General features: G+C 39.7%; 1 protein-coding gene across 5 annotated transcripts in view; it reads left to right on the top strand.

The window, feature by feature from the left end:
- Positions 1 to 23,165, top strand: part of LOC120419143 (OTU domain-containing protein 7B-like) — a 73,063-nt gene extending 49,898 nt beyond the window's left edge. For 3 of the 5 annotated variants that reach the window (XM_052707448.1, XM_039581777.2, XM_052707447.1), the window contains 4 exons: positions 1,635 to 2,102; positions 15,740 to 15,938; positions 16,005 to 16,126; positions 16,191 to 23,165. In XM_052707448.1, coding sequence (XP_052563408.1) covers positions 1,688 to 2,102; positions 15,740 to 15,938; positions 16,005 to 16,126; positions 16,191 to 18,304 — 2,850 coding nt within the window. In that variant the 5' untranslated portion in view covers positions 1,635 to 1,687 and the 3' untranslated portion in view covers positions 18,305 to 23,165. The remainder of the gene's footprint in view (positions 1 to 1,634; positions 2,103 to 15,739; positions 15,939 to 16,004; positions 16,127 to 16,190) is intronic. The other 2 variants (XM_052707449.1, XM_039581778.2) reach the window with 1 other exon arrangement.
- The last annotated feature ends 1,496 nt before the right edge of the window (positions 23,166 to 24,661 follow it).

Raw genomic sequence — 24,661 nt, 5'->3', positions numbered from 1 at the left:
GTACAACGGTAAAAAACACGATTAAAAACCATTTCTGATCACTTTTTTTCATTTTAATGCAAATTTTTTTTTTTGACAAGACAACATTTTTTCGATGGATCAACTATGGTCCCTTTGGAACGAGCTGTCAAGTAGGAGCTTTTCTGTCAAGAAAGACCGCGAGGTTAATTTTTCGAAATTGATTTAAAAATCCATTTTAAAGTCTTTGTGGTCGTACAAAGGGTCATTTTACTCAGAAAAATAAGCTTTATCGCTGTAAACAATTATATCAGCAATCTAAGCTTCATTTTAGGACCCAATTGGGCGTATTCCACTGTATTTCGCTTAAAATTTTGAAAATTAGACTTGAAATTTAGTGTTTTTTTCTTCCAAAAGTTTTGAAAATTTCCTATGATTTTGTTTAACAAACCGATGACTCTGTGCTCTCTTGTTCTAAGGTTGCTGGCATTCCTATCTAGTTAGCACAAGAGAGCACAGAGAAAAACAAACAGGGAAGAAAGAAAAGAAACAGAATTTAAGTTTTCTGAGTCCCCCTAATATTGTTTTCTTTCTGTTTTTTTCCTTTATCCGCTGTATCTTAGGAAATTGTGTTTGTGTTGTGTAGAGATGATACTCAAAAAATGTTTAAATCGAACTTCAATGTTTCTTAGACAAAATTGTAGGAAAATTGTCGATTTTTTAAAATTAATTTACATTAAAAACTGATTTAAACATTTTTTGAGTATCTTCTCTACACAACACAAACGCAATTTTCAAAATTAAAAATCACGTCTCGCCGGCATTTTTTTGTAATTCTCTGTGGTTAACAGTTGGAACCTTGTGTAGGTGAACCAATGACTTGTTAAAATTGATATTTTGGGTCACTGAGAAGGCTCCCATAAAGTTTGAGAGAAATATAAAAATATATTAAAAATAAAAATACTCGAAATCGGTCGATTGAGCAATGCCTAAAAAGTACTCAAAATATTGTTTTTGCAATTCCGTCGTGAAACTATTTACTTTTCCTGTCATTCTTGAACGACGAAATAGCCTACTTTTCTGTACCAAAAATAACAAAATCGCATAGCAACACTTTTCAAAGAAATGCTGAAAAGTAACACTTTTCATAATTTTTTTTGATTTAAACGATTTATTGACAAAATACATGAAAATTTGACATAAAATTTCACTCAGTGTGTGCTTTTTGGAATTGCAAAAAATGTTGTATGGAACTCGGTGAACCTCGTTGGATAAATGTACGAGTCGTGCTGAAAAAATCCTCTTTTTGCAACTTGTTGCATAAACTACTATTAAGCGTTTCAAAATAGTTTTTAGCTGGTGTTCCAAAATTGTTTGTATAATAAAAATACATAGATAAATAACCAAAACTTTGACCTTGCTGGTAAAAATCATGCAATTGATGAAGACATGCATTAGTTTATATGTTAGTTGAAATGATTAGGTATTTAAAGCATAGCTAGTTTTGCCGCTAGAACCATCTCAACCCTAGTTTAGAACCCGCTCAAATCGATATCTGTTAATATATCATCTTTCCATATTTTCTCGTCCCATTTCTCGTTTTCGAAAACCGGTCCAACTCCCCGCCACCTGTGTCCTACCTGCCGCTGCACAACCACGCACACACACGCCCACAGATACATCAACAACCGAGTACTTTAACAACAAGAAAAACGACAATGAGATATTAATGAAAGCCGCCGCAAGTTCCTCCGCATCACAAATTCCGCCACTTTCCGCCAGCAATAAGCGGAACGGCCTCGGCGGCAGCAGCGTCAGCTTGCACCGTCAGCAACCGATCCAACATCCGGTGGTCGGGCCACGTTCCAGCACCGGCAGCAGCAGCGGCGATTACGGCGGAACAACGACGTCTACCGCGACCGCGACGACAACGTCCTCTTCCAGCCATCACCACCACCACCTCCAGCATCATCCTTCTTCTGCGCAATCGACGTCCTCAAACAGCCATCACCAGAGCCACAACAATCACCTGCCGTTGCACTATCATTACGGTGCCAACGGCAGTGCCAGCAACGGAACGACGACGACGACGATGCTGCTGAAGCCCGCGCTCACCAAAACCGACTCGATTGACATTTTTGACTGTACGTGGTGTGTCGCATGTGACTTTTTTTTATGAAATGTTTGTGTGCTTGATTTTTTCACCTTTTTTCCCGATTACACCTTAGCACTTTTCTTTTTTCTTCTTTTTCCCGCTGTTGTTCAGAGCTCACTTTCCATCGAGAGAGTAGTTTTCATTTCCTCTAAAAGCGTCTATCTATATGTGTTTCCGTTACTGTTACCTGAGTATAGTTGGGAGAGAATCATAGATATTATTTGTCCTAAATGGTTACTGTTATTGCACGAGTACTTTTTTTCTATTTTCTGACTCCTTTCCAGCTTGATATGTTCTGTTACAGGGTAGACTTGCCCCCCACAGTTGGGAATTGTGGAAAATTTCCTTGTTGTTCAATGATTTTGATTTTTATTATAGTATAAAATAAGTTTATCTGGGTTGAACATTATTTTGTTGTAAATTTTTAATGTGTATTTTTGTCCGTTAAAGTGTTTTGAATACCTTTTGCTAAATGCGTTTTTCCAAATACACACCAATGAGCAAAAAAAATGCTAATTTGGTTTGTTGGACTTTTTGTCTTTGTTTTTTTTTTCTGGAATCAGTTGTACCTGACACTTGTGTATAAAAGGGAAACTTTATAGTCATATTTTAGGCTCATATAAGCCATTTTTGTGTATACGGCAATTCCATTTAAAAAGAGCATAAACCAAAATTGTAATTTTCGTCAATGTTGGCAAAAAAAAAAATACTCCGCGCCATTTAAATAACAAAAAAAAGTTTTTAGTCTTAAAAATCAAGCCAAACATTCGAAAAAGTCATATGAAGACTTGAAATGGTGTTTTGACAGTGTCTGGGCCAAAGAGCATACCTAGAGTTATTTTTTAAAAGGTCCTATAAGCTATTGTCTTTTATATGTTTATAGAACTTTAATAAAAACTCTAGATATGTCTACAAATACTTTTAGGGGAGATGGGGGTAAGACGGCCACCCTAAGGGAGAAGTCTAATAAAATTTACACAATAGATTATTTTGATCTCAAATTACGTACATATTGTTCTACTACTAGTCCATTATAGAAATGACATAAATTAGTTGGTCCAAAAACCAATTTTCAATACTTTTCAGCAATTTTTAAAAAATAATTGAAATCGTATATATATGAAATACGCGGGGTAAGACGGCCACCCATGTGGGGTAAGACGGCCAATGCTGTAAATTAACTTAATAACTTTGCTAAATCCACCCAAACACCTACATGGTTGGTTTAACAGACTTCTCTGAACATCATAACTATTTTGGTTGAAAAAAATCAGGTTTCAAATGTGAAGAAAAATGCTGTTTAAAAAATTTCATATTTTGGCTCAGTGAATTTCATATTATTGTGACCACATTTTATGAAAAACTATGAATTTTTACTACAAAGCAAACACAATTTGATACAAAAAAAAAATAGTTTGTGTATTTCGATTAGAATAAGTAAATCAAAATTATGTAAACAATATTAAATTAGCGATTTTTATGAAAAGTTTGATAGGATTTCATACTATTCAATGAGTTTTGCTATATAACAGTAAAGAATGTTGTCGAAACGGTAGTTAACAGCATTTTGTTTAAAAATGGATAGATTTATTGAAAATGCTTTTCCTTTATCTTCAAATATGTCTTAATAGTCAAAAACCGTCAAAAATATAACCTATATCAAATAAAATCTTCAAATTACGGGTGGCCGTCTTACCCCCGGAGGAGGTGGCCGTCTTGCCCCCAAATAAATTATTTTTTTAAACATTTTTTGTAAACAGTTCATCGCATTTTTTGAACTTTTTCGAGGGACATAATCTAGGGAACACTTCAATTTAACATGAAAAAATATTTGAAGACAGAAAAACATATTGTTATTTAACAAAAATGCCTAAGTTGTAATTCATGAAAATTACATCCAGTTTCAAGTTCAAAAATTATTTGTTTATTTTGAACAATTTTTATACTATTTCAAACAATATTTCTGGCAAAGGTGACTCCATATGCATTATTTAGCATGAGGAACAGTATTGCTGAACATTTTAGTAATATTCATTAGTATACTTATTAAAACAGTGGGGTGGCCGTCTTACCCCGCCTGGCCGTCTTACCCCCAGCTCCCCTATCGGATTCCTCGGAAAAATATAAAAAATAGAGGTGTCGACTCGTACGTTCCCAAAATATGATTATTTAAAAAAAACTAGGTTTTTCGACGTGCCACGTGCAAAAACGTTAAAATGATGAAAACGTGTAAAAATCAACGCTTTTTTCACTAAAACTTCGATGAACCGAAGTTGTTGTAATTGAAAGACCCAACTTTTGATACCCAAAAAAGAAAAGGTCGTCGCTGAAATTTTACAGTTATCGCAGTTTAAGTGAAAAATATGATTTTTTTTACGTTTTGGTCACCTTACCTTTTTTGCGCGTGCCGCGTTGAAAACCCTGGTTTTTATTTTCAAAAAATCATATTTCGCGGATATTGTCTCGAACTTTTAAAGGCAGCTGCAATGAAAATGCATAAACATAAACAAGTTTTGTGGTAAATAAAGCATCTGTTGAGATCCGAATTTGATTTCAGATGATTAAAAAAAATCGCTAAAAAAAATATTTAAATTATGAAAAAATATGCTACAAAAAATGTTTATAACGATGATCACCATCAATTTCTACCACATTGATAAGTACATCAAAATACTGTACATTTTTATGTCGAGAGACGTAGTAGAACTTCGATGAGAGCAAGATGTTGTAATATGAAAGACCATCAACTTGTGGTACCCATGAAAGTAGAACAAGGTCGTCGCTGAAAAATTTTACATTCTCGCAGTTTTAAGTGGGAGAAAGATGATTTGTGTATGGGGACGTTAGATGGGTCACCTGGTGACCTTTTTGTTAGTCCGTGGGGGGGTGGAAACCCGGGTTTGTGTATGCATTTGTTCAGGGGGGTGGGGGAGGAGGAAGAGGGGTCAAAGGGTGTGTTGGCGTGGTATTGTCTCGACTGTAAAGGCAGCTGCAGTATGGGGATGCATGAGGCATAAACACGTTTTGATGGTAAATGGAGAGCAATCTAGATGAGATCCGATATGTGAGGCAGAGATGGTGAGTGACACACACATCGGGTGAACAAAATATATCTAACTCTATATCAAAAAAATATGCTACAAAAAATTTTATTGTGGGATGGTCGAGGTTTATAGAAATTATGGGAGGTGAAAGAGATGGTTGTGGGTGTTTATTTGAAATCTGTTTGGGGTGTGTTGGGTGAGTATCCCTGAGGAAATCATAGAGTGTGCAAAAGATACGATTGATTTTGTCCTGGTGAAGTTGGTGAAAAAAACATGGGATTGGTTAAGTCTATAGACCTGAACACACTGCGTAGTAATCGGTGATGTGAGCAAGTCTCTAACCAGAACCGATATTAGGTTTGGTGGGGTGGGGTTATTGATTTGATTCAAACTTTGTGCTGGCCTTCCCTATGACCAAAGAGGCTATTGTGTGCCATTGATTCACCCATACAAGTCTCCATACAATTTTGGCTGCTGTCCATACAAAAATGGTACGTAAATATTCAAACAGCTGTAATTTTTGAATGAATTTACTGATCAATCTGGTGTCTTCGACAAAGTTGTAGGAATTTTTGAAGACTATTAGAAAAAAATAGGTACACGGAAAAAAAATGATTTTTGAATCAACTTTTTTTCAAAAAAAAAAAACTCAATTTCCCAAAATACATATTTTTTGATTTTCGAGATTTTTTGATATGTTTTAGGAGACAAAAATCCGCAACTTTTGAGCTATAGAGAAACATGGTCAATTAATCTGCCGCCGAGTTATGAATTTTTGAAAAAAAATGTGATTTTTTGAAAAAATCAAAATTTCATGCAAAAACAATAAAAAAAATTGTTAATGTAAAATTAAATTTCCAAGCGAAAAGTACTTTACAGATTTTTTAATAAAAGGCTCTGTTTTCAAGATAAAGCCACCGAATGTTTGATTTTAGCGAAATATTTGCAGTTTTTATTTTTTTAAATAGTGACCATTTCTAAAAATATTTTGTTTTAAATAGTTCAGAAAATTTGCTATAAAATTAATATTAACTAATAGTCCGATTTTCAATGCTAAAACATGAAACATTCGTGAAATTTTCCGAGCTCTATGAAAAAATATTTTGAATTTTCTTAAATCAAGACTAACATTTTAAAAGGGCCAAACATTGAGCTCTATGAAAAAATATTTTGAATTTTCTTAAATCAAGACTAACATTTTAAAAGGGCCAAACATTGAATATTACACCCATTTAAAATGCTAGTCTTGATTGAAAAATTTAAAAAAATATTTTTTTCGAGAAGATCGAAAAATTTTACGAATGTTTCATGTTTTAACATTGAAAATCGGACCATTAGTTGCCGAGATATCGACATTAGAAAATGGTGGGCTGTTGGGTGAGAACTTCGAAAACTTCAATTTTCCTGTTTCTATTTCTTAAAGCCTCTGTATCTCAGCAACCAGAGGTCCAATCTTCAATGACTCTTAGACAATTCATAGCAAATTTTCTGAACTTTAAAAAAAATCAGGATTGGTCACTCATGGTCATTGTTTTTAAAAATCAGAAAACTGCAAATATTTCGCTAAAATCAAACTTTCGGTGGCTATATCTTGAAACCGGAGCCCTTTATCAAAAAATCTGTAATGTACTTTTCGATTGCAAATTCAATTTTACATGAAAAACTTTTTTTTTGTATAAAATTTCGATTTTTTCCAAAAATCACATTTTTTTTCAAAAATTCATAACTCGGCGGCAGATTAATTGACCATGTTTCTCTATAGCTCAAAAGTTGCGGATTTTTATCCCCTAAAACATATCAAAAAATCTCAAAAATTAAAAAATACATATTTTAGGAAATTGAGTTTTTGTAAAAAAAAGTTGATTAAAAAATTTGCAATTGTTTTTTTCTTGTATCTATTCTTTTTCAATTGTCCTCAAGAATACCTACAACTTTGCCGATGACACCAAATTGATTAGAAATTTCACTCAAAAGTAACATCTGTTTGAATATCTACGTTCCATTTTTGTATGGACAGTCGCCAAAATTGTATGGAGACTTGTATGGGTGATCCAATGACACAAAATAGTTTCTTTGGTCATAGGGAAGGCCCCCAAAAAGTTTGAGCCAAATAAAAAAAAAAAAAAAATGGTCGAAATCGGCTGATTTCGTAGAGAGAGTTACTCATGTTTGCATTTTCAATCGAATATAGAATTTAACATGTTTTACAAATTTTATATTCCTCTGTAATTACTCTTACGGACCATCAACAAAACACGTGGACACTTATTTAGAAATCCCAAAAAAATTATGTAAATATATAAAATACATAAAAAATATTTGCAACGACCTTAAGAATTTCTAAATTACCAAAAATCATGTTTTTAAAACTCGCAAATTTAAGAATTTCAAATCCAAAGAAAAAGTTGAATAATTTAAAATAAGTTAATTTATATAAAAAAGAATAAAAAAAACTTTCAAAAATATTTGTAAGGGTCTCAGCTTTTCAAAATAATTAATAATAAGACCACCCATTTTAAAAATTTAAAAAGTTCAAAACATTTTATTGAATTCAAATCAAAAATTTAAATTATTAAAAGATTGGGCATCCCTAGTTGGATTGCTGTGTACAAGCCTCTGAGTGCTCCGTGATTTTTTTTCGATTTTTTATTGCTTTTCGCGTCTAACGTCGCGTTCCGAAACCGTCGGTGTTATCGGAAGCCCTGGCGAACCAGGAGAAGTGGTGGAAGCACGGTTTGAAGCCGAACGTGCGGCTCAAAGGTGGTTCCGCGAAAAACACCAACCTAACCTCTCAGCGTGTAGCAAATGCAGCCAACAAGGCCCGCCTTCAGAGGCAAACCATGTTCGAGAGTGGCCGGCGTGCACGTTCGCTGGACAGGATCACACCAGGGAGCGGCGGCAGCAGCAGCGGCTACCAGACCAGGAGCAAAACGAAGAATACCTCCCCGTTCCTGTCGGAGAATCGTTTCGATGCGCTTGGCGACGACGACGTCGGTGATGGAGTGGAACAACAAAAGAAAGAACCCCGTGTAAGGATTCCGCCGATCTTCATCGTGGGAAAATCAGTGGCTGATGTGGTTAAGCTGCTCAACATTAACGGCGTTCCTCAAGGTGATGACTACATGCTGAAGTTCACCAAAGCTACGGTTCAATTCCTCACCAAATCCAAGGAATTGTTTACAACCACGGTGGCACTGCTGAAAAGTAGTGGTGTTCAGTTTTACACACACGATACTTCTGAAAATGTTTTATCGAAGTTTGTGCTTTCTGGGCTGCCGGCAGTGAACATCGCAGACCTAAAGGAGGAGTTAGAGGCGCTAAGCTTGGAGCCGCTGGACGTCAAGGTACTGTCGACATCCAAGTCGGGGGCGGACGAGCACACACTGTACCTGGTGTATTTCAAGCGCGGTTCTGTGAAAATCCAGGATCTGCGGAAAACGAAGGCGATTTTCAACGTCGTGGTCTCTTGGCGACATTTCTCCAAGCACCCCAACGATGTTGCGCAGTGCCACCAGTGCCAGAAATTTGGACACGGGTCATCCAATTGCAATCTGCCACCCAAATGCGTGAAGTGCGGCGGTAAACACCTGACGGACGTCTGTGGTCTTCCGAGGAAGGCGGAGTTAAACAACACCAACAACAGTAAGTCGCAGCTGAAGTGTGTGAACTGTGGCGGTAGCCACTGTGCCAATTTTCGAGGGTGCCCAACAAGGATAGCATACCTTGAGGAACTCGAAAAACGAAAGAAGAAACCTTCTCGTCAAGTGCCCCAAAAAAGCGCACCTCCGAACCGCAACGAAGGACCCCCTATCCGTCCCAAGCCAACCCCCCCTGGACTTAAAACCTACGCGCAAGTTGCGTCTAGGAGCGAAACCACAGTTCCCTGCACTGACCTCGGTGGAGACGGGTTGTTTACTGCCTCGGAGTTCCTGTGCCTCGCCAGAGAAATGTTTACGCGTCTCGTCGGATGCCGCACCAAGCAGCAACAATTCGACGCCCTAGCTGAGTTGATGGCCAAGTATCTCTACAATGGATAACTTGAGCCATCTTAAAATTGTTAATTGGAACAGCAGATCAGTTCTGCTGAAAAAAATCGAATTTTTCGATTTCCTCTCGCGGCACCAAATCGACGTCGCCACCGTCTCCGAAACATGGCTGAAAACCAAAAACTCGTTCTACCATCCCGACTACCACATCTTTCGGGCTGACCGGAGGAACTCTGAGGAAGAACGTGGTGGTGGTGTCCTCATCGCCTTACGGAAAGGCATCGACTACACGGTGTTGGACCTCAACACAAGAGCGATTGAAACCGTCGGTCTGGAAATTCGTCTTTCGTCGCAGTCTGTCCACATCGTCGCAGCATACTTTCCTGGAATACACCGAGGGACGTCCTGGAGCGCATTCCGGAGGGATATCAACACGCTGGTACGTAGAACAGAGCCGTTTTTCGTTGCAGGGGACTTCAACGCTCGTCATCGGCAGTGGAACTGTCTGAAGGCGAACCGAGCCGGAAGCATCCTGGTTTCTCGAGCAGCCTCGTCGGACTTCTTCATCCATGCTCCACCGGCGTTCACATACCAACCCCCGGGTGGCCGTCGGCCGTCGACGCTAGACATTGTTCTCTCCAACAACCTGGTGAACATGTCGTCGTTGACTGTGGTTAACGATCTGTCCTCCGACCACCTACCGGTACGCTTCGACGTGGATGTATCGGTGCCGTTCCGACACGCGCGGCCTACAACAAAATGCTACAACCGAGCGAACTGGCAAACCTTCCAGCGGATTGTAAACGAAAAGATCGACTTGACCTCTCCTATAACTACCAACCTGGCCAGTCCCGAAGCTATCGATCGCTGCGTCGAATTCTTCACATGCACGCTTTTGGAAGCCGAAGCCGCTGCCGTTCCTACCGTACCGGTACGAACCTACGAAGACTCCAAGTTTCCGGAAATAGCGCGCCAGCTGGTCACTTTGAGGAATACGCGCCGTCGCCAGTGGTATCGCACACGCGATCCTCTTCTCGGCGCGATAGTCGAGTCCCTGAATAACCGAATTCGCTTCGAGTGTTCGATCGCCAGAAACCAGCATTTTTCCAACAACATCCGCAACCTAGAGAACGGCGCCAAGGATGTCTGGAAGATCAGCAAAGCGCTCCGAAACCAGGTGAAGTACAGTCCGCCTCTCCAGGCAGGCGACACGCTGAAGGCATCCCCGGTTGAGAAGGCGAACCTGCTGGCTGACAATTTTGCTCGTGCGCATCGCAATCCTTCTCCCGGTGACCCGGCTACGTGCAGCGCTGTTGAGGAGAGCGTGCAGCTGATCGCCGACAGTACCTTCCCGGTCGAGTCAGTGCCAGTCATCCGCCCAAAGGAGATAGCACGGATCATCAAGTCGCTCAAGGCGAAGAAGGCTCCTGGCGAGGACAAAATCCGAAACACCCTGCTCAAGCGACTCCCCCGCAAAGGACTGGTGATGCTGACGTTGATCGTGAACGCGTGTCTGAGGACATCGTACTTTCCGTCCAGCTGGAAGCACGCCATCGTCACGGCAATCCCAAAGCCGGGCAAGGACATCACGAATCCCACCAACTACCGTCCGATCAGCCTGCTTCCCGTGATGAGTAAGATCCTCGAGCGCGTGATGCTTATCCGGATCGAAAGCCTCGTCGAGCAACGAAATATCGTGCCTCCGCAGCAGTTCGGCTTCAAACGGGGCCACTCCACAAACCACCAGCTCGCTAGACTGACGCGCAACGTCAAAAACTCGCTCGCCCGGGGCGACTCAGCTGGCATGGTTCTTCTGGACGTGGAGAAAGCTTACGATTCGGTGTGGCAGGACGCGATCCTGCACAAGATGAAGCTAGCCGGATTCCCGCCATACATCCTGAAGCTGCTCAACTCCTTCCTGAAGCAGCGCAGCTTTCAAGTTGCCGTCGATGGTGCGCTCTCACGCCGTCATGAAATCCCGTTCGGTGTCCCGCAAGGAGCTGTCCTGAGCCCGGCGCTGTACAACATCTTCACCTCGGACCTCGTCATGGTGAACGGGGTCGAATACTACCTCTTCGCCGACGACACTGGATTCGTCGCTGCTGACAAAAGTGCAGATGTGATCATCGAGAAGCTGCAGGCGGCCCAGGACTCGCTCGAGAGCTACCAGCGGAAGTGGCGAATCAAAATTAATCCAGCGAAGACGCAGGCGATCTTTTTCACCCGGCGGCGCGCTGAAAGGTTCCTCCCCCAGTCACGTGTGTTGGCACTGGGCCACGAAGTCCCCTGGTCGAACGAGGTCAAGTACCTCGGTCTTGCGCTCGACCCAAAACTGAAGTACGACAAGCTCATTGACGCCGTGTTGCAGAAGTGCGACAAGTTAACGAGGATGCTCTACCCGCTGGTGAGCCGAAGGTCAAGGCTGTGCAAAGCCAACAAACTGCTGCTCTACAAACTCGTCTTCCGTCCGACTCTAACGTACGGATTTCCAGCCTGGCACAGCTGTGCTTCAACTCGCCGCAAAAAGCTGCAGACGCGCCAAAACAAGATTCTTAAAATGATGCTGGACTTGCCGTTTAACTTCCCGACGGACGAGCTCGAGGAGGCGGCTAACACGGAATCGCTGGACACCTGGACAAGCAAGCTGCTACAACGATTTTGGACTAGTTGCACGATGTCGGAGAACGCTCTGATATCGAGTTTGGTGCCGTGAGACTGTGATATAGTTTTTAAGATACCTTTCCTCTTCCTATCCCCCTACTATCCCAGCAATAGCAACAGGTTTTTTGCGAGTGTTTTCCTGTTTTCCGTTTCGTTTTTCAACAAACTTTATTTCCATCCATTGAGATAAATGTATTAGTCACAGCTGAAAGGATCCCCCAAAACTCTGTACTGCACCTATAAAAACTATTGTTAAACGATAACTAAAGAAATAAACAGAATTGAATTGAATTGAATAAATTATTAAAAAAATTGACATTAAAAAATTAAACTTTGAAAAATTTAAAAAAATACCAAGATTTTGAAAGATTTATAAATTTCAAATCTTCAAGTATTGGATTTTTTTTTTATAGGTTTTATTTCATCTTGGAAAAACTTTAAAGACCGAAATTTTAAAAGATTTTAAAATTTAAAAATAAACTCGAAATATGAAAAAACAAAGGCTTTTTTAAATTACATCTTTTTAATGATTACAAAATAACAAAACAATCATTCACAAAATCTGATTAAAAAATTTAAATGTTTTTAATAATAAATGTTGGATTTTGCATTTTTTTTTTGCTTTGTTTGTTTTTCTATTATTATTTAGAATGAATTTAGAATGAATCAAAGAAACACAAATCGGAAGTATGGGAGCTGAAATCGGGAAATACGAATTCAAGGAAATAGTTTTTTCATGTAAGGCCGTTGCATTTTTTTTTCATTTTTTTTTTACTCCAACTGAGGACAATAGGAGAAAGGGGACAAAAGTAATAAGAAGAAATTTTTTTTTTGGATAAATAATCGGTTCTTTTTTTTATCCTATCGTCGAACATTACTATTTTAAATACTAATTAAAAAAAAAAACATTTGATGTAAAATTGCTGGCCCACTTTTTTCTGAGCTATTTATTGCTAGATTTCGGGTGAAGGTGTAATTGCAGGCCAAGGGCGAATGATGCTGATGTTCCCATTTCAGTTGACGCTTAGGCGAGGAACATCCTGGAAGGAGCGTCACTGACTACGTCCGTAGTCCTGTTAGATCATTTTTGATCAAGACAGTATAGCTCTGGTTCCTTGCAAGTGTCCTATTTTCTTACCTCCACGTTGGCTTGGTTTTCATGATGACCTAGCTGGTGGCCTGTGGAAACGGATCGTAAACCTTTGACCACCGCGGGTCAGAGTCGAGACGGCTAAAAGAAAGGGGCGCGACAATGTGGGAAAGGGAAGTATTTGTGATTGTAGACGGTATTGTTTTGATTCGCAGTATGTTGAGTCAACTGCTGTGGATGTACCTGAAACATCGCACAACGGGGTTTCTCTTCTCTTCATTTTCAGCAACCATCTATCTTCTGTTTATTTTGTTTCACTGATTTCCTAACGTGGCTTCTGTTTACTATCCTCTATTTGATTTCGATTTTAATCATTTGATTCTCTTATTTCTCAACGCTTTTCCACTCTTTTTTACCAATTTATGCTGCTGCAACAAACTGTCTGTTTTCCCTTAATTTGGCAGCGATGTCAATTTTGTTTATCTTTATTTATCTATTTGAATAATTTTTCATCTGCCCTATAAATTGCACTTAATACAATCTAAGCTTGTTTGTTACCTCTATTTATTAACTATTGTAAATTTCTTTATCTACTTCATAAATTACTATCTTTCTTTTACTATTGATTCTTCAAATAGTATATTTCTTTCACTTTCCATTGTTTTCAATCTTTACCCTTTTCTTCGAGCCCTTGTTCAATTTTGGGAATGATCAAAGAATTAACACAAATATTACTATTGTATTTTTGGTAAACTTTTATAACATGCTTAAGACCAAAAATTGTAACAAAACACCGCGACAAAAGAAATAGCAACAGATAAACAGACTCAACAATAGGGAAGATTTCAGGAGAAAACAATACACAGTAAATAACAATAAGTTTTTGAATTCAAACTAAAATAAAACAGTTTTTGCTTTAATGAAAGTTGTTAGGCACACTATAAATGGTTAGGCGCTTATACTTACATCAAACCCTACGTAATGTACCACCCCCGGCCGAGTTAAAATGCGTAACCGGAAAAGAAGGTGTGCATGCCTGGCACGAACACTCAAAGCGTGTTCTAGCGTGCTGCTCGTACTGACTCAGAGCAAGGGTGAGATGTAGGTGTAAGGGCAGTGCGTGTTCGTCGGGAACCTAGTGCATAAGATCGGTCAAGGCCCGTTCTTACACTGAAAATTGCGAATTGCGAGATTTCGGGTGAAGGTGTAATTGAACGTCAAAGTGCTGATATGCCAACAATAGGTGCTCGATAGAATTACATGCCGTTTCTTCTGAAGCCATGTTTCCAATGGGCGGCATAAACACTGAAAAGTATTTTGAATGGCATTATTAAAAAAAAAAAATAAAACAAATCATAAGCAATACAAAAAACTAACTTAATCCACCTATGTGGTTGGAGCCTTCCTCACAACAATGGCTGTACACAAGTTTCATCTATTTTTTATATCCGGCTTCAAAAAAGTACATCAATATCACTTAAGGGGCCATATCTCGAGACAGGGTTGCCAGATCTTCAATGTTTTAGACTCGTTGGAAAGGTCTTTTGATAATCTAACCAACGATGGGTCGGATGATGGACCCGGACATAGTTTACATACATTTAAGTGAGATCCGGCTTCAAAAAAGTACATCAATATCACTTAAGTGGCCATATCTCGAGACAGGGTTGCCAGATCTTCAATGTATTGGACTCGTTGGAAAGGTCTTTTGATAACCTAACCAACGATGGGTCGGATGATGGAAACGGACATAGTTTACATACAGTTAAGTGAGATCCAAATATATGTGAAAACACATTTTAATACATAACTTTTGAACTACTTATCGAAACTTCAATCTGTATAAAACTCGATCTATGGGACCCTAAACCAAGTCGAATGCAACAAGTTCGGGTCAAATCGGTTCAGCCAGTGCCGAGAAACATGAGCTAGTTTGTTGGTCACATACATACATACACACACACATACACACACACACACACACACACACACACATACACACAGACATTTGTTCAGTTTCGATTCTGAGTCGATATGTATACATGAAGGTGGGTCTACGACGTTTTTATACGAAGTTCATTTTTAGAGCAGGATTATAGCCTTACCTCAGTGAGGAAGGCAAAACTTTACCGTAGTCACTAAATCAATTAGAATATTTTTTTTCACGATTTTCAAAAGGCCGGAACGTTAAATAAATCATAATTTTATTTCATGTTTTCTCAACCTTTATAAACTATGATGTTACCGGTTGGTTATGTTTTTAAAAAAAAGCGGCCAGGCCTACTGCGTTGCATCAGCCGTTGATACAGATTCTGTGAACGGATCACAACTCACAGAATCAAGATAGGAGGAAGGATACGTGGACTTACCGTGCCAAACGCCTCGAACCAGCTGTGGTGTGGTGTGTTAGTGTAAATTGGGCATATTTAATAATAAATAAATTCATGTAGCAAATTCTGATTATCAAAAACAGGATACTTTCAATAAATAGCTCAAATTATCGCCGACAAAACAATAATTAACGGTGTAAAAGTTCGCTACAAAAAAAATCACCAAATTAAAGAAAACTGTTATTAACTTGTTTTGAAATAATATTTAGACCAAGATATACTCAATGTTTTCAAGCAGCGATTTTTTTAAATGAGTTTTTAAGTTCCCCTCATGCATCTTATTATCGTTGGCATTGCAACAAATAAACCTATCTCTAATCAAGGTTATAACTAGCACTAATATCATCCTTCCTTTTTTCTCTCCCTTTCTCGTATGTTCCATTGCCAAATTACATCCGGCCTTCCGACAAACGATTATCGATTTCCGCACGCCGTCGTCATCAACTGATCCGCAGGCAAAAAGCTCGAACGGGGCATCTCGCGGGCCACGGAAAATGTGAACCTGGTGTCGCGCGCCCGCCAGGAGTTCGAGATGGACTTTCACAGCCCGCTGTCCGGCTGCGCCGAGCAGAACGCCAAGAATCTGAACTTTATCGACACGCCGGACTACACGTTCACGCTGCCCGATCTGACCAAGTACTCGGACGACTTTCGGTGAGATTTGTTGGTACCTTGTTAGTGGGGAATTGAGACTCATTGTGGGATGTTATTTTTTTGTAGGAAATTTCTCGAGAAGGATCTGATAGAGAGCTCGACACTCAACTCGCTGGAGGCGACGAACCGGCTGAACTGGTGGTACGACTCGGGCGTTTGTCGGAAGCTGTGGCCGCTCGCGACGACAGGTTAGTAGGGAGAGTTAGTCATGGGATGAAGAGGTTTAATACTTGCGGTGTTTTTTTTTTTCAGGTGACGGCAACTGCCTGCTGCACGCGGCATCCCTGGCGATGTGGGGCTTCCACGATCGGCGGCTTACGTTGCGGCGGACGCTGCACGACATCCTGTCGAAGGAGGAGTTCCGGGATGCGTTGTACCGGAGGTGGCGCTTCCAGCAGACGCGACTGAATCGGCAGGCCGGGTTTGTGTTCTGCGAGTCCGAGTGGGCCCGCGAGTGGGAGGAGATTGTGGCGATTGCGTCGCCCGAGCCGAGAAGGAACTCCAAAAGTGGTCAGCAGGGTTCGGGGGCGGGGGCGGCCTCCAGGAGGAGGTCGCTGTTGATCGAGAAGAGTATGGACGGTGGGGAGGGAGGGGATGAGAATGCCGCGACGTACGAGAGCTTGGAGGAGATTCATGTGCTGGCGTTGGCGCACATTTTGAGGAGGACGATTATCGTGGTGTCGGATGTGTTCTTGAGGGACATGAACGGGGAGGCGTTTTCGCCGATTCCGTTCGGTGGGGTGTATCTGCCGTTTGAGGTGCCCTCGAACGAGTGCCATAGAGCGCCGCTGTTGTTGGCGTACGACATGGCGCACTTTTCGGCGCTGGTGGCGATGGAGACGGCTGGGGATTTTCCACCGGCATTGATTCCGCTGGTGGACGCCAGCAATCAGCTGTTGCCGATTCAGTTCTGCATCGATCCGGGCCGGGACTTTGACTGGCGGGAGTACGACGGGGCGGACGGGAACTGGGTGTTGACGGACCGGGAGCACGTGGCCCTGTTGAAGGAATATCTGGACATTGTGTACGCCCCGGCGACGGCCGACAGTCCGGACGGGGATCCGGACACGTACGACGACTACTCGGATGAAGAGTACGAGAAGCGACTGGCAGATGGGGAGTTTGTGTTCGCTGACGAGAACCACAACAGTGGGACGAACCTGGCTGCGATGACCGCTTCGAATCAGTCGCTGCCACCGACGTCGTCGAGCGGGAAGAGCAAGGCCGCCAAGCAGCTGCAGAGTGTGGCGAAGCAGTTCGGAAGCATCGGCAAGAGCATGAGCAAAAAGTTGAAGAAGAACATCGGATCGATCACGCGGATCGGGAGTAAAAGTGGGTCGCACAAGAAGCCCAACGTTACGGCGAACAAGGACCGAGAATACCCCAAATTTAGAATCCTGTGCGCCACGCTGAAGGCACGCCGTCACGAGTACCAAGAGGAGATGATCAAGAACTACCTGGAGTGCGCCCAGGAACGATATCTAGAACTGGAGCGCTCCAAGGAACGTCGCGAGCTCGACAAACTCAGCAAATACGTCGACTCCGGCCACGACATGACCGATTACGGCTCCGAACCACCCACAACCGACCTGGTCAACTGCATCAACGCGGGTTGCCTCAACTACGGCACCGTCGCTACCAGCTACATGTGCTTGGAGTGCTACGAAACGCAAAAGAAGCGCGAAACCATCAACGTCACCGACTTCACGCCCCGCTACGGCACCGGCAAGTCCAAGTTCTACGCCCAAGCCGACATGGAGTCGCACGACCGCATCCAGCGGCTCCCCAGCGTGCGCCGGCTTAACGAGCTCGACCAAACCCTCTACCTGTCCCACTCGACCTTCTACAACGACCAGCGCGCCGCCATGATCAGCAACGCCCAATCCCTGCAATCTTCCTCCAACTACCGGCACGGCTTCAGCCCGACCGACCGCACCAAAAACGGCCACCACTCGCCGCCCAACTATTCCACCTGTGCCAAACTGGCGACGGCCACCTCGGGCGGCATCGTCGCGACCGTCTACTCCCCGGGAAACACCATCCTGAACCGCGTCCCGCCCTCGGGCGGCATGTGCGTCTCTCTTCCACCTCCCTCCCCGAGCCCGCAACCGCCAACGCCGCAACTTCCCAGTGCGTCTTCCTCGTCCGGAATGTCCTCGTCGTCCTCCTCCGGCTCAAACACGTCGGAAACGCTGCTCCGCCAGCAGCAGCAGCAGGTCAACCTGGCGCCCTCTGGAGCTGGCGGCGCCACCACCAGCAGTCACTACGGCAAGAGCCAGATGTGCCGGACGGAGGGCTGCAAGTTCTACGGCAGTATCAACACCAACTTTTACTGCTCCAAGTGCTGCCAGGAGTACAACATCTAGAGGCGCACAGACTCTCGCTGTAAATAGACGACGACAAGGTAAGAGAGAGTTGTTATTCTTCTACTTATAATTATACAATTGTACACACACAAACACACACTCACACTCACACGTATAGGATACAAACACGCAACACCTAACTTTAGTCAGAGCTAACTATACTATCTATAACTGCGAGAAGAAAAGAGAGCGTCAAATAAACCGAACGAGCTACCAAGCGTCCCCGTTGAATATACTCACACTAAGTTACAGCATTCGATGGAGACGCATGGTTGGTCAACTCTGAAAAAATCTCAACAGTTAAAAAAAATCACCCATTTGATAGTTTTCTTTAATTTATAAAACAATTCTAAACGGTGCCGCTAAAAACGATTCAAATTGATACAGGACGTGTGAAAAATTAAAGGTTATGCAAGTAACTTATGAAAGTTATACCGTTAATTTTTTAATCGTTGAGTTGAGAGATACATTTGGATCTTTCCTTCAATAAGAAAGAAGGTTCTTTCCTCGGTTGTTGTTGTTGATCGAGTTACAAACAAGTTATGTGTTGATGTTGTTTGGTTAAGGGATAACGATGTTGGTATCGTGTGAATTCATTTCTAAGTGAAATTTAACTGCTGAGAAATGAAAAATATGTTTTATAAAATTTTAAGCTTTACGGTTTTTATAGATGAAATTATTGAATAAATTCTACATTTATTTTATTCTTTGAAAATAGCTAATTACTTTTTCTTTCTTAAAGCAACTTTAGTTTCTCTTCAAGTTTTTTTTATGTTCAAAGTGCTTATTCGCTCGCAAAAAAGCAACAAATTCAAATCTCAACGGTTTTATAAATTTTGTTCATCCATAACTCCTAGCTATGATTTCGACAGTTTTTTAATGTAGTTTTTGTCCTTATTTCTAATTTATTTTATATTTGTTTTAGGTTTTCGCATTCTTTCTTATTTTCCAATACTTTCAAATCTATGTCGTTTTTTTTTCCTTTATCGGTTGGTCAGTGTTGTGGTTCACAGATAAATAGAACATCAATGTAGTTATTTTCTTGCGGGGTTTGCCCTTTGATCCTAGAAGCTGATCTTTCAAATAGTCTTCTATAAAAAAAATCCTCCTTCTTTTTTCCCCCTTTTCCATTCTGTGGTGACCAAATGGCCTACTTATCATCAACAAAAACAACAGTACTGATAATGTCTTTTCAGCATTTGTATCGAAAAGAAATGCTTTTCAACACCGTTTTGTTTTCTGAGTTGACCTAACATGCCAAACTTAACAAAATGTACCGAACTTAAAACATAAAAAATACTGATATGAATTTTAGGAGAATAATTCTAGAGTTTGTTTTTTTGAAAGGTCAAATCAAAAAAAGAAATGTTTTTTTTGCCTTTTAAGTGATATAAACACCCCTGACTCAAGGCTGTTTACAAGACACCTAAGAACAAAATTATTAAATTTTGTTTATCGGACCTTTTTTTTTTAAAAAAACTCCAGAATTATATAACATTTTTTGAATTAAATTTTGAATATTATATATTCCAAAGCGGAGTAATTCTTTAGAATTTCGTAAGTTTCAAGATTTTTATTTTTTTTTTATTTGAATGAACTTTGTCCTTGCGTTGTCTGTGCATTATTTGTTTTATCTGTGCAGATTTCCGGATTTGCAAATTTTCTTATCGAGTTGGTGTCTTCGACAAAGTTTTATGTTATAATTAGGACTTTTCAGAAAAAACTGTTGTTTGATGTTCTTCTTTAATAAGGCCGTTTCAAATATTTTTAGAAGTTAATGTCCCTCGACTCTGGGTTACACGTATTTTGAAAGTTTTTTTTTGTTAAATTTATTGCATTGGATGTTAATTTTTTGCGATTTAAAAGTAACCTAGCGAAACATATTTTTGTATGAAAAAACTTATGTTGCAAAATGGCTTCTTTTGACATCGGGAATGCATGTACAAATTTTTATATGTTGATATAACGTCATGATTCGAATTCCCGGACGCTTCGAAACCCGGACACTTCATCTTGTTTTATCAATTATTTGGATATAAGTTCGCATTATGAATGTCAAAACTGTGTTATTTGACATCAACTTTCATTTAAAGTTTGTTTGAACGCTGTAGTTAATGTCAAAACAATAAAATAAAATAAAATTATAAGATTACCAAAAATGCGAAACATTTCAATTGAAATATTTCATAGGCGTCCGAAGCAACGGGAAGGCAAAGCAAAATTTATGGGTTTGATTTCCTTAAATTCTAGCAAATTTTTATATAAAATATTGATTGTTTTGATGTTAACAGCTTATTTGAGCCCTAAAGAATGCCATTCACTAACATTTCAGTCCAAATTTGTGCGATTCATTAGCAAAAACGAGTGTCCGGAATTCGAAGCAAAAGTGTCCGGATTTCGAATCGGCTTTTATGAGTGTCCGGGATTCGAAGCACAACAAGTCATTTTAATTTTCAAATTCTGATGAAAAATTGTTAGAAAAGACATATTTTGCATGCATTCTCTTAAAACTGACTGTTAATACTACATCCTGATGATATTTCTTTATTTCCAACTTATTACATGATTTTTTGTCAGCTATAACGAAACTGATATGCTACTAAGTGTCCGGATTTCGAATCATGACGTTATTCATTTGGGCAAACGTAGAGAATATCTCTAGATAAACAAAATTTTGAATTTGTGCTTTCTTGGTGTTTTTAAAACCACCTTGAGTCAGGGGTATTTAAAAACACCTCAAATGCAAAAAATATTTACTACCCCATCCGAAGGAAGGCGTGATCAGACAAATCTCGTCTCAAAATACAATATAAAAAATACACCACGGCTTATTTTGTTTATGTGACCCTTCAAAAAACCTCCTCCTTAGAAAGCAGGAAGATTTCGATGTTCCACTTTTTTAAGGGGATAAGGGAAACTTTCATGGTAACCTTGAGTAAGCTTCGCTAGGAATAGGTCGTTTTTATTTCTATTTTGAAAACAAAATTTCCTGTTATGGAATAACATCCTAAACAGTTATTGCAATGTTGTTCAATGAATATTTGTATCACTTCTTTTCCCCCTCTTCAGCATTATTTAATTTTAAATTTGAATTTTACTACTATTCATTATTTGCTAAGATTGTTTGTTCTAAATCCCATTCGCAATTATTTTTTTAAACCAAAGTATTCTTAACAAAAAAACAGGCAGCTGTGCATGTCGTCTAAACGGGGTTTCACCTGAAACCGGTTTCATCTATAGTTCTTCAAACCCGTTCCGGTAGTTCTTAACCAACCCCCTCCCCCTCCCTCTGCCCTTGAGCTTTAAGCAAATCAAATGTACAGAAACACGAAGAACGCTTCCACAGAAGCCGTTGTTGAGCTTCTTTCAAAACTAATAAATTCACTACACTCTCGTCTCGTAAAGGAGCTATTACACTATGGCAAACAAACAAAAAAAAAACTCGCATTTTTTCGCGTTTGACAGTTTGCCAAACTCACAAACAAGATAAAGTGTATGCAAGCTGACGTTTCTGAAAACACATGTTAGCGAACAAACAACGCAGGCAATCTGCCAAACTGTCAACATGTGCGAGTTTGTTTGCCGTAGTCTAATACCTCCTTAAGAGGGGGGTGAGACTTATTGAAAAACATATCGAAAAAAAAAAAACTGAAGAAAAGTTGAGTTAATTACAAGGACGAAATCGCTTCAAAAGCTGAGACGAGGATCAAAACTCTGTATACCAAAAAAGTGAATATATAAAAATCGCGAAAACCGTAATGAAACCGATGAGTAAGAGAAAACATACAATACAATTTACCGTGTATTTGGGGGCTGAAAGCTAACATTAATTTCGAAGAAAGTTAACGTCGGGCGCGGAAAGAGGGTTATGATTTTTAAGTGTGCCTTTTAGTTTTGAATTTTTTTTTGCGACGAGCTTGTCGAGTGGAGAAAAAAACAAAAGTGATTTTCGTTTCAATTTCGATCTTATACACTTGAAAACGGAGTCTTTTTCGCAGCGAGCAAGTATTAAGAATGAAGAGCAAAATGATGGTACTTAACATTAAATTTTCAAATTCACGTTGATTGCTAGTCGCTCCCGGCTACAACCGTTGCAGCTGAAAGCCAAAAAAAAAAACGGTAAACCTGCAAACAAAAGTTATGATTTCACGACGCGAAACCCCATTTTCAAATATAACAGCAAATTACCGTTGAAACACATAAATAACCATAAAAGTACACACACACATTTGTTATCCAGAGAAAGCCAACCATAACATACAGTTGAAACCTTTAAAACACACACACACAGGATGGTAACAATATTTAAAGTTAATATTACAACTGGAAACTCAACCAACAAATCACAACGCAACCTGCTATATATTGAGAATGGATTACAAAAACTCGTAGAGAAAGAAACATATAGAAAGAAAGAGAGAGAGCTAAAAGTGGAATATTTTTCGAACTAGTTATGAAACGTTACGCCGAATGTATTGAACTAAGGAGGAAATACGAAAGTCGAAATGAGAAGAAAAAAAACAAAGAATTAAAACCGCGTAGAATAGGCGAAACAGGTGATAAGTGGAAACAAATAACATAACAGAAGAAACGAGAGAGAAAAATATAATGCAGAGGAAACGTAAATTATACATACTATATTTATTGTATTGAAGAAGAGTCGTGTGAAATAAAAAAAAAACAAAGCGAGATGACAAAAGAACTAGTGTGATCACGGGAAACTAGGGTGATCACGAGGAAATAGGAGTGAAAAAAAGAAACACGAAACAAAAAAAAACAAACATTTAAAACAAAACAGGTGAACCTTGTTAAGCTACCAAATAAAAGATTGCGCGACGATGTGATATTGATGAAACAGAAATCATTTAGTGTGCGAGTGTTTTTGCATCCGAAAATTACCTATGGAATAGATTGAAAAGAAAGCATCTTTATTATTGATAAAAATATCCAAGAATAAAAAAAGTTTATTGAGACAATCGGGTGTTAACTAAACCTATTTTTCAATAAAACGTTTAAGAATCTTTGCAAGAAATGCAGCAACGTTGTTTTTATGGGTTCGTTCATATATTACGTAACACACTACGAGAGGGGAGGGGATTGACCGCCAAGTTTTAAAACTTAAATTTGTATTGGATTTTTTTGCGAGTACATGTATCGATGCCTTTGTGCTATCTTGTTCTAAGTTTGCAAGTTTTCCTATCTAGTTAGCATAAAAGAGCAGAGAGGTATCGTAAAGCTAAATTTTGTGTTACGTAATATTTGAACCAACCCAATAAAAAAATGGAAAGGAGCGTTCGTTTATTGCGTAACTTTTAAAATGTCTTATTTTCGTCAAAATTCATGACTTTTCAAAACCAATTCGAAATGATTAGAAATGATTTGATGATTTTCCTATGGCAAGTCCAAATAAGAGTAGTTCTCTACGTTTTCGCAAATCAGCTTTCTTTGCATTACTTTATTTGAATGAGACTTTGTCCATGCATTTCTCAGGAAAAAAATTAAATCCATAAATACCATTTTTTGCATATTATATATTTTTAGGGTGGTGCAAAATCTGGTAACAAAAATTAATGAATATTCAAAAAGAATGATTTTTGGAATTAGGATTATGCTAAATTAAATTTCAACATCATTTTTAGATTTTGTAGTATTCAAGTTATATGATTTTCAAAAAATGTTCAGTTGAGTGAGTTAAGTCATTTTCGATTGCAAATTTCAACCAGCTAAAAAACAAAATAGGGAAACTTTCCTAATCATAACCTACAACTTTGCCCAAGACACCTAATCGATCAGAAAACCACGATTTCCTTTCGGAGGAATTTTCTGATCGATTTGGTATCTTCGGCAAAGTTGAAGGTATTGATGAAAAAATAGGCATGCATTTTATTTTTCTTGAGCAGTTTTAAGAGACAAAAACTCGCTACATACTTTTGAGCCACTGAACTCACACAAAATCGGGAAAAGTTGCCCCGATCCCTCTTCGATTTGCGTGAAACTTTGTATTAAGGGTAACTTTTGTCCCTGATTACGAATCCGAGGTCCGTTTTTTGATATCTCGTGACGGAGGGGCGGTACGACCCCATCCATTTTTTAAAAGGAAAAAAAGAGGGTGTTTTTCAATAATTTGCAGCCCAAAATGGTTTATATACATAAGGGGTTTGCTTGTAATCATCACGAGCTATCGCGATTTTACGAAAAAAAGTTTTGAAAAAGTTAGTTTTTGCGTTTCTCTTTGTTTCATCGTCCGTGTCTATTGCTGGTGACCATGAACGGCTATGATCGACGACGACCAACTTTTTCAAAACTTTTTTTTCGTAAAACCGCGATATTTTTTTTTACAGTTTAGTGTTTTTTTTT

Source organism: Culex pipiens, chromosome 2 (assembly GCF_016801865.2).
Source record: "Culex pipiens pallens isolate TS chromosome 2, TS_CPP_V2, whole genome shotgun sequence".
Taxonomy (NCBI): Eukaryota; Metazoa; Arthropoda; class Insecta; order Diptera; family Culicidae; genus Culex; species Culex pipiens.
This window is presented reverse-complemented; position numbering and strand designations above follow the sequence as displayed.